This window comes from Buceros rhinoceros, unplaced genomic scaffold (assembly GCF_000710305.1).
Source record: "Buceros rhinoceros silvestris isolate BGI_N320 unplaced genomic scaffold, ASM71030v1 scaffold14746, whole genome shotgun sequence".
NCBI classification, from domain to species: domain Eukaryota; kingdom Metazoa; phylum Chordata; class Aves; order Bucerotiformes; family Bucerotidae; genus Buceros; species Buceros rhinoceros.
Window position 1 is genome coordinate 89,680 of NW_010417053.1, and position 10,456 is coordinate 100,135.

Genomic DNA, 10,456 nt, shown 5'->3' on the forward strand with positions numbered 1-10,456 from the left:
TTCCTGGTGCTACATCCATTGCTGGCAATGAATGCACCGAGATGGTCAGTGGCAGGAAAAGTCACCACCAGTGTTGTAGCCTCAGATTGTGAAAACTTACCCAGCCAGCTGCTTTTGTTAAACTGGTGTAGGTCAGCTGGTGACAAATCTGGGGCCACAAAGCAGTACTGTACAGACAGGATGGCAAGAGGCAGGCCATCTTATCCATACATTTCCATCAGTAAGTGGTGATAGGCAAAACTGAGAACCCGTCAAATGCATAGGATTGTCCCACCAGCATCACAACCAATAACCTACTCTGACTAGGTTTTCATGTAGTTAAGTACTCTCCTGCTCCTCTGAGGTACTGCAGCAGCTGCGTGAACACCTAGTAGGAGGAAGTGGGTGAGAAGCAAACCTAGGGTTTCAACCACAGCAGCAAGCTCAGTAGTCGTACAAGCTGCTGATGCCAAGAGCAAATTCTAAATCACGAGATGTCACTCGAAGATGTAACGTCTGCGCTTTAACGCCTGCTTTGCACCAGAAAGGTACCCATCATCTGAAGTTATTGCTTAGCACAAGCATGTTGCCATTTCTGGCTTTGCCCAACAAAACTAGAAGTGAGATGTAGATTTTTTTTTAAATAGTATTATTTATGACTTTAAATAGGTTGGTAGCATAATTAGGGATTGAAAGTGCTTTCAGTTGATCTTTGTAGCCACTGTATTTCTTTACGTTATGTCTGCAATGCTATGCTCTCACACTATCCATTCAGTCACAGCTACATTCATGATCTGACCAAGTTCCAGATTCTAGCAATCAGCTGCTATCTGCAATTAGTGCAAGTTGTTCACCTAGAATTTTCCCATTTGGAAACTGGTATAATACTAGATTAATGTGTAAGTTTCTCCTTCTGTTGCACAGTGTAGTTTCAGTCATTAGGTGATCCCTAACTGGAAGATACAGCCTTACTATACATGCGACACACTGCTTCAGTAAAAATCCCCTTAAAGGACAAGATAGTCCAAAATAGTACTGCTACAGTTACGTCAGTCAGTAATTTTAAAAGTTCTACAAAGCCAGAATAATATTAGAGGGGATGTTATATAGTAAGAACAACCAATTCGTGTTCACATTGTACAGCAGTGATGGGAGAGTATGCTTTCATTACTTAACGAGCCCCTCTAGCTTGCTTTTACATTCAGGAATAGGCTAAATAATGTGGTTTGAACCCAAGTGCAGTTCCTGGGCTATTCCTGTATGTCATATTCTGCCTTAAATATCCATACAGGTTCCGTACTGGTTCTTGATGCTACTCTGCCATGAATCAATCATGCATCATTTTCTCCTGTGACTGCCCACAGCAGCCCAACAAACCGGTTGGATGACCCTGAAGAAGGTTTATCACTTATTTCCAGGAGTGCTTGGTAACACTGACCAATTTAGCATTTTTAAAACAAAACCAGTTAGCGCAAGTTCCCAGTCCCCGCTGTGTCTTGCCTTGGGATAAAGTAGGAGTATTACCACATGCTCTGCTAAAGTGCCTTTTTCATACCGGGTTTTGGGGGTTTTTTTGGCGTTTGTTTTTTTTTTTAATCTATATAATCCATTGCTAAGGGGATTGAGAAAGGAGTGTAATGGGGATTGGTATACCTCACTTAAAACATGCTTTGTTATTACTTGTATGGCATCATCACTCTATGGGGATGAGTTACAGGGTGATGAATACACCAGATTTCCAGCTGCAGAAAAATTAATTAGAGTGCTGAGCTACAGCCATGACTTCTCTATAACAGGCTGCAGGCATGTTACAGTTGAAACAAGTAGCATGTATTGAAGGCTTACCACTGCTTAATATCGCTATTACAAATCAGCATCAAGTCACCGAAGTGAAGGCCTTGAGTTCTGCACTGCACCAAACCAGTGCATGTAGAACTGAATGAGTTCTAGGAGGATTTGGATTTCATCCTGAAAGGGATGTGGTTTGCTCTTTGTAACTGCTCATGTAAACGACTAATTTAGTAGGAAATGCCACTTCCATCGTAATCCTCTTTCCTTAGCCCACCAGAAAGAGATTCTTGATTCCTAGTGTCCTGTGACTGTCATGTTCATACAGAGTCTGCTGTCTGAGACAAAAATGTTACAGTAAACATTATTTCACAGCTCTGATCTGCCTTTGTTTGTACTGAACTAGACAGCATAATGCAACTCTCACATGAAGATTTGTCATGGATTAAGGTCAGAGAGCCACTAAATTACTCTTTTAAGCGTGTGTTGGGGGAAAATCATTCTAGAGTCACGTACAGTATATGAACCACTCTTGATCATGAAACTGCACTGAGTTGTTAACTTATTTTAAACTTTATTACTATTGACATGTTGCATCCTTCTTTATAGTACATTTATATTTCAGTAAGGAGTTGTTCTATTTTTCCATGGTTAAACCACCACTTCGTGCATATCCTTCCCTCCTGAACTATAGTTGGTCCTTCATTCCAAGCACTTTATGCTATCTGTAATGGGATCTATTTTTGCACTGGAATATCTGTTAACTTTGCAAAAATCTACAGAGATTTCACAACTGAAATTTCTAAGTTAAATCCTTAAATGGACATTTTCATTAAAAGCAAAAAAAAAAGTATATATATTTGTATTTGCTAATAACTGTTATGTGAAGTATTAAAAGGCACTCTAATTGCCTTGTATTAGGTAAAAAATAAAGCTGTTATGGCACCATTGGTCTTCAGAGTGTCATTTCGCCATATGTTCTTTTGAGGAGTGCTGTGAGAAGCTCATTTTGCCCCACTGTGTTTTGTGGTGAACCTTGATGCGTAATATACAAGCAAGTTTCAGTATCTCTACAAATTAGCACTAGTACACGCTTATATTCAGGCAAGTGAGGTGGTATAACACTTGAAAGGCGAGTGCTGCTTTAATCTTCTAAACTTTGTAAAGAAAAATGTCTCCAGCAAGTCCTGAGGAAAGTGATCAGTGTAAATGTCAAATCCAGCCGCAGAGCATAACAAACATCTCAAAGTTTAAACCCCAAGTTCCTCCCTCTAAATATTTCCATTACAGACTTGGCAAGTTGCAACTACTGATAACTGTTCGTCCTCTTTGCTAAAAATACTCTATGCCTGTTTTCAGTGACAAAGCAAAGTGTTATATTTGAGTATAAAGAGTGTAAAATACACTAAACTAATATAAAATTAAAGGAATATCACTCAAGTTAATACTAGGTAGATTTCAAACAGTAGTTTACAAACGAAAGCAGACTAAAGCTCCAATTGCTCAAAGGAAAACTGATGTTTAAATTTTGCCTGCTACTGCCTGTAGTCCCACTATCAACCAATTAAGTTTCAAAATCCAACCAGTTCTTGAAGATTCACTGATCAGGAAAATACATCCTGATGTTAGAAGTCAGTTAAAATTTCCTGGGTTTTTTAATCTAGTGTCCAGCAGGTGCTTTGAGTAACGTGCTGGATTTATCAAGCTCTTGTCAGAAAACAATTTGGAATAAAGCACACCTCTAACATCCCAAGTATTCTTTATTGTCAATGCTGGTGACAAGGAAGATAGTTTTACTAAAAAAATTATACCTTTTTTATTCCAGTAAACAAAACAACTCAATTTTTGCATTCATTGAAGGAAAAAAGAAAGGTCGTATTAATTCCCTGTCCCATTTTTCAGCCTATGTTTTTGTTACTTAAAAAACCCTACAAGTCCTTCTTTGAGTTAACTGCCTTAAGGCAAGATTCTGAATCAACTTGATAGTGGAGGTTTATTAGCCATTTACACCAGAAACAGTTGATTTGCAAAATATAAATACAGTAGTTGCTAAAGTAGTACTTATTACACCCTGGGAACGCTAAAGATGGATTTGTTAGATGAGAAGAGTAAGAAGACTTGGGTATAAGAGCTGCGACCTGTTACTCTCCCTTGACTTTAGCAGCTGGATCCCCTCCACCAACCTTGGACATGAGCGTAATGGCCTACAGCTGTTTTTTCAGTGCTTTCCATGCACTTTACAGAGGCAATAATCATTACAGGACAGACTGCACAAAGACACTTCAGTAGAGAAGTGAAACCAATTCCTCACTGCAGGTCAGTGAGTAACCTGTGGAAGAGCCTCACAATTGCTCTGCCAGTTACAGACCTTTACACTGCAGAAACGGATGCTCTGTACCCCAACTTCAACTTCTCCGCCCACGTGCCCTCTGCCCTGCTGCTATTCACTCCAGCTTACTGGCTCTAAATCAAGTTGTTGACCAAAATGCAAGACCTGCAAAATGCTATACTTGGAGAATGCGTTTCATCATTTCACCACTTAAAAAGAGGAAAAGCTTGAGCTGTAAACACTTAAAAATTCATGCTTTAGGTAAATTTATTTGACTTTTAAGTCTAGCAAAAAGTATTTCAAGGAATGTAAGCATATGTAGATTAGGTAAATTTGACTGCACAGTTGAACAAGAAGGGCTAATCAACTTCAGCACCCTGAACAATTATTAAAATACCTAAGGCAAAGCATTATGTGTGTAATCCATGGTTTTGAGGAAGGGTTTACTGAACAAAAAACGAAAGGGCTAAAGTGAGCTCTTACAAAACAGTGAATAAATGCTCGTCCCATGGCAAAGTTCATCGGGACATGCTACCTGACCAGCTCCACTGCAGCACCTCCTGTGTGCAATTCCAGCCACACTGATATTTTACGTGACTCAGAACTAATACGAAGCATCCCAAGTCTGATTAAAACAACTGGGTAACATATGTGGGGCATTCCTTCTTAAACCAGTATGCAATAGCCAAGATGTGATAATGACAAAAGTCACTAAAGTACATTATGAAAATGATACCAGCCCTGAGCTAAAACATTGGGAAAAAACTATTTAACTTAGTAGGTTTGATAAACGATCTATCTATGCAGAAAAGTACTAAGAGCTGAGGGATTAAAATAAAAATAGTTGAAGTGTGGTTCATGCCATAAGTGATACGGCTTGAGTTCTTTTTCCTGGGGATGTAGCTCTATCAACATAAATTTCCGTTTAGCAATTGCTATCAGGGTGCAAAATTTTACTGATTTACATCGCTAGTGATCAGCATTTTGCATATGTTTATAGTAAAATCAAGACAGCTCAGTTCAGGAGAGTATGATGATCCATGTAATGGCACTTGCTGACAGCTCTTCCATTTTGTCCCTTCTGCCATTGGTTACATCCTTTAGAAGCAGCTTACTTCAGCGGCGAGCACTGCAGAGGAATCAGGAGCATATTTTGCTGGGACTCCAAGAATCTGACACTATCCCGCACTGAAATTAAATGCACATTTAACTAAGACAGTAATCCAGTGAGAAAAAATACTCTTCTTAGCATGCATGCAGGTAACACTAGTGAGTTCTCTGGACCCATCATCTCTTACCAGCTGCTACTACTCTGGCATCTTCATGGGCTTTGTGCCTTCCCGCTGCCCGGTGATCTGCGCTCTCGTTCCACCACAACACGTGGACTGAGAAAGTACAAACAAAGTCAGCTGAATACTGTTACGCTGCCATACAGTATGTACTGTAAGTCCTAGCAGTCTGCCTTCACCTGTTAGATGCCTTGCAGTTAGCAGAAACAAGTGGTGGGATGATCCTTTGCTGAGCCTTTAAAAGGTTTGATGCTTAAACATCACATCTGAAAGTCTTTTAAGATAGCGGCACCTGGCTTAAACCTATAACCCAATACACAAAGTTGGGTTCAAGGACTGTTTACAGGACTTTGGTGATCCACACTGACATTTTCATTAAGCCAGCCGATCCTGATCCCGGACATGGACTTGCCCCGCTCCCTCCACCCCTTCCCATGCCAAAGTGTGTATGAGAAACTGAGCAGTACCTGTGTTAAGTAATCCATACTCTGTGTGGAAAACACCAATCAGCTTGCTGTAGCCTGTGTTGATGTGAGCATTGACTGCAGCTTGAAACGACTGACCCCACAATGCTGGCCCACCAGGCTTCATCTGGAAAGTAACCCATTCATACACTCCTGGAAGAAAAGGAAAAGATGACCTCGAGATAGATAGGAAAAACAAAATAATATGCCGGTTCTCTAAAGTGTGTCATTGCCACAATGTTTTTATTGTGAAACCAGTACTGCAGTTCCCTGGCATTTGGGATCAGCAGGACATGAAACTGCCGCTTCATCCAAGCATGTGCTTGGATGCACATCCAAGATGTGCAACATCTCACAGCTTCCAGGGGCTCACAAGAGCACAGGCAAGCAGCTTGCTAACTGAAGTTACTTCAAGTATAAATGTAAGTAGCAGGACCCTGACGAACAGAAAGCTTCACACAAAGCCCAACTTAGTAATTTTCAGTGTTGCCTGGAAATTTGGGAAGGCTCTGACTACTTTGCAGAAATCACAAATACTCACACGTGTTTGCAGGATTTGGATGGCTGGATGAACAATGCAAGGTGGCCTTTTCTAAGACCAGCAATATCTTCTGGCAGTGACGTGGTTTATGACACTATAAACCTCTTTTAAGCCCTGGCAATCAGTTTCAGCAAAGTGCTGCAGGCATAGCCAACAGACCAGGACTAGCACAGTATCTTTGCTCTGCCAATCAGTCTTCACTGTTTATATACAAATGGCATGATTTTTCTGAAAAACTTCAGTCCTGCTACAAGACATGCGGTCGGTCTCCTTTCCATTGTAGTTACTCTAGATCACAATTGCTGACACTTTAATAGAAAGCTAGACACTCACCGTACGCAGCGTATGTCTGGTGTCATTCTCCAGCAATGGGATAGAGAAAAACTACGGCAGGAAGAAACTGATCCTTTCCATTGTAGTTACTCTAGATCACAATTGCTGACACTTTAATAGAAAGCTAGACACTCACCGTACGCAGCGTATGTCTGGTGTCATTCTCCAGCAATGGGATAGAGAAAAACTACGGCAGGAAGAAAAAAGCCATCTCTCCAGATTTAAGAGAAAACTGTACTGCATTCAAATTCAATTGTAACAGCACAAAATTCAGAATTGCAGGGAAATAAAGAACATGCTGAGGGCTAAAGCAAGGCCTGTGTGACGTCACTCCATGCAACGAAGTCTGCAAATGTTCATGAATCAAGGAACAATACAAATCAATGCTACTGATTGGGTACAGAGACAATTTAAGGACAGGACCTGATCTATGATTGTTACAAAGTATGCTTGACTTGCACATATCTTTAAAGTTTGGGATTTTTTAATTTGTTTTTCTTAAAAACTATTATGTGAAAGAAAGAACCAGTGACATCAAAGCAAACTGATAAAAGAGAAAAACTTCTGCGAAAGAGAACAATCACTGTCTTTGGTGGCTCCATGAAATGCCCTCGCATTGATGGATGGACAAAGTGAGTCTGGGATGACTACTCTGACCACTGCTAAGGAGTAGCCATTTTGCGTGCTCACTTAGGCAATCCACACACCTCTCTACAACCTTAACGATCAGGCTCTAGTTCGTTATTGATGCAAGTTGGTGTAAAATCCTTCTTACAAACTTTTGTACCTCATCTGTGTTATGACACCTTTTTCACACAGGTGAATGTACATGAAGGGTTATAAAACCATGTAACTCCCGGTTTAAACTTAAAGCCATTTTTTGTCAGTCCACCAGCATCAGTAACTTCAATCAGCAAAAAAAAAACTAAAACAGAAGATAAGCTCACCCCCTTCTTTTGGAGGCTTCCCAAGTTGACACCAGGGTACCAGGTAAGCAACTTCATTGTGCTGCTTTTCTGTCAAGGGGAGAACTGAGGAGAGCAATTTTCCCTGCCAGTCCCTGTCATTGGCTAGTGCATGCCGGACTGCTGTTCTCTGGGCAAAACTGTCTGTGAGAGGGGGAAAAAAAGAAAAAAGAAGTAAGAAAAACTCCATGTCACATCAGACTCAGTCAAAGTGTGTAATGACAAGGAGACGAGCTGCACTTACCTGAGTTTGAAAATAATAATTTTAAACACCGTATTAGCTTGAACCACATATGATAAGTTTCCTTTAAACTCCACAAAAATCTTTGCTTTAGCTCTCAGATTTAAATGCTTTCACGCCAAATCAAAATTTCCAAGAACGTTTATAAAAAGGTTAAAATATATTAAGCCGCGTTACTGTTAAGGAAGGTTCATATATGCCATCCACAGGAACTACTGGATGTGGCAACAGCTACCAAAGATAAGGAGATTCAGAGACAGTACCATGGATAAGGAAGTCGAGTGAAAAGGAAAATTGAGAACAAATGTTAGCTTACCAAGCGAAAAGTAGAGAAAAATATGACTTTTGGCTTATACAAAATGACATTAAAATTGCAAGTGTAGAATCATGTTTGTTTGTTCAGTGACACAAAGTTACTAAATTCCCCAAATCTAAACCTCTTCTTCTTTATATTTTTTAATTTAAAACAAACCCACCAAATTAAGAGTGCTCAATTTCAATTGGTTTCTCACATAACTATAGATTTTCTTGGCTCATCAGCATCTTCCAGCTCAAATACTGACCCAAACAACGTAAAGAGTTGATTATACTGTGAGAAGCCTGTTGCTACCAAGGCCAAAGCAGCAATGAAATGTTTCATGCGCCTGGGAAGACGGAGCTGGTGAAGGGACTTCCCACTTTAGCACAGTCCAGCTGCAGAAGGAGTTTAGGCATGCAAACTGCATGCTCATTGTTTCAGGGGAGTGACCCTTACACTGAACTAAAATTTGAGAACGATTACACATACACAGGCTGCATGTAGACTGTCTGCTCTTTCATTTATTATCTTACGAAGGAGGTCTCAACCTTTTTTCCCTTAATTTTGAAATTCCAAAGATAACCACTGTCCAGGAACTGGCTTCAAGTTAAAAATACTTACCGTGACCAAAGCACTCTGCCACAGCTCCTCCATTACTCCTGTTTTGAGCGGAGACTGCTGTTTAAGAGCTGTTTAAAGAGTTTTACCCCAACACATCAAAATTGTCCTGACAGGTTCTGCAGTGTTCCTATCAGTAACCACCACAGGACCCAATGTTTCGGGGACAATTTCTCACAGTGAGAATAACAAATAAAAGCCAGGTAAGTATTCTCCTCACCTTCCTGTCTACAAGACAAGGAGCACAGAGAGAGCAGAGCAGTGCAAAGGAATGCTGAGCATACCGTACTTCCAAATGTGCAACACCTTATTCATCGCTCCCAGCTCTGCAGACCAGAATCCCACCAGCTCTGAGTGAGCTGTGCGAAGGTGTAAGTACTTGTTGACCATTTCCACAAATTCCTTCATCCTCGATGGCTTAATATCATATGTGCGAATTTCGTAGAAAATGCTACTATTTTGTCTGGGTCCTGTAGCAAGGGATGCGAGTACCTGAGGGAAAATATTAAGAAAATAACTAAAACTAATTCTTAAGCCAGAAAACCATCTCCTGTCTTATTTCTAGTCTTTTAGATGCAATAGATCATAGACTTTTTTTTTACTAGGGGCTGGGAGAGGGGAAACTTTGTGACCTCCGCAACAAAATTATCTCGTGACCTTTTTCTTCATAACAGTTCCCATGCACATTGCATATGGCAATGCAACAGACCGTGAGATACCTTTTATCTGTTGCACTCAATTGTTTAATTATTAGCTCATAACAAAGCAGGGTTTTCCTTTACTTCTACCTCTTCCTAGTAAGGCAGCAGCAGGATGCAAGAAGTCAAAGCAATAAAAAGAGTTGGCTAAACACACTATTCAAAAGTGAGTTTGCCAATGCCACCGAAGCAGAGGCAGCATCAGCATCTTGCATTGCCCTTACCTGACAAACTCACACTACTGCAACCTGTTTTCTCATTACCATCTTGCATCAGTATTAGCAAATTACCTGTTGTTGACAAAAGAAAGAAAAAGATACCAACACCTGGGAAAAGGCTGATTCCTTCCAGCACAAGATGGCTAAAGCCTGCATCCTTGCCCTTCACCGGCTGCTTCAAAAAGGCTCGTCAAGAACAGTTTTTTCCCAGAATATGCTTATTTTTGGAACTGCCTCAATAACCTGCTACTTGCCAAATCTTTGGCCTTAGCCCCTATGTGCACAGAGGCGGCTGCAGGCCGGATTTTGGACACATCTTATTTCACAAGCATCAGCTGGTGTGCACACACCGCACAGCTCGTGCCAGGAAATACAGACGGCCAAGACCAAAGGTCTTGTTTCCTAACCACCCTGTCAGCACTGCACATCTACTTTGGGGTGACATGTGTCACAGCCCCTCGTAGCGTTTATGGTTTCTAAATCCCCACAGGATTCCGGACGAACAGTAACCCCGCACCAGCGGCCCGTCCAGCACCGAATTTCCGCAGGAAAAGAGATGCCCAGACGTTTTCTGCCAGTCAGCCCCATACGGGACTGCTGCCGGACCACTTCTCCCGTCCAAAGAGTGTGTCACACGGTTCCGGGGAAGACAGGCGCCGCGCCCTCGCCGGCACACAGGCCCGTTAACGCGCTGG

General features: G+C 41.2%; 1 protein-coding gene across 1 annotated transcript; it reads right to left on the reverse strand.

Annotated features, from left to right (window-relative positions):
* Positions 1–5,192: 5,192 nt before the first annotated feature.
* NIPSNAP3A (nipsnap homolog 3A (C. elegans)) lies at positions 5,193–9,337 on the reverse strand. Its single transcript, XM_010138043.1, has 5 exons — positions 9,130–9,337; positions 7,671–7,832; positions 5,853–6,002; positions 5,395–5,481; positions 5,193–5,284 (listed from the first exon to the last, which is right to left on the reverse strand). Exons 1-5 carry the CDS (start codon positions 9,251–9,253, stop codon positions 5,208–5,210), a joined length of 600 nt encoding a protein of 199 aa, XP_010136345.1. The 5' UTR covers positions 9,254–9,337; the 3' UTR covers positions 5,193–5,207.
* Positions 9,338–10,456: the final 1,119 nt, after the last annotated feature.

Coding starts and splice junctions, on each gene's coding strand:
- NIPSNAP3A (XM_010138043.1), bottom strand. CDS start 9,253: ATGAAGGAATTTGTGGAAATGGTCAACAAGTACTTACACCTTCGCACA. Junction 7,833..9,129: donor GTTGCACATTTGGAAGTACG/GTATGCTCAGCA, acceptor CCCCTCTCACAG/ACAGTTTTGCCCAGAGAACA. Junction 5,285..5,394: donor TGCCAGAGTAGTAGCAGCTG/GTAAGAGATGAT, acceptor ATTTAATTTCAG/TGCGGGATAGTGTCAGATTC.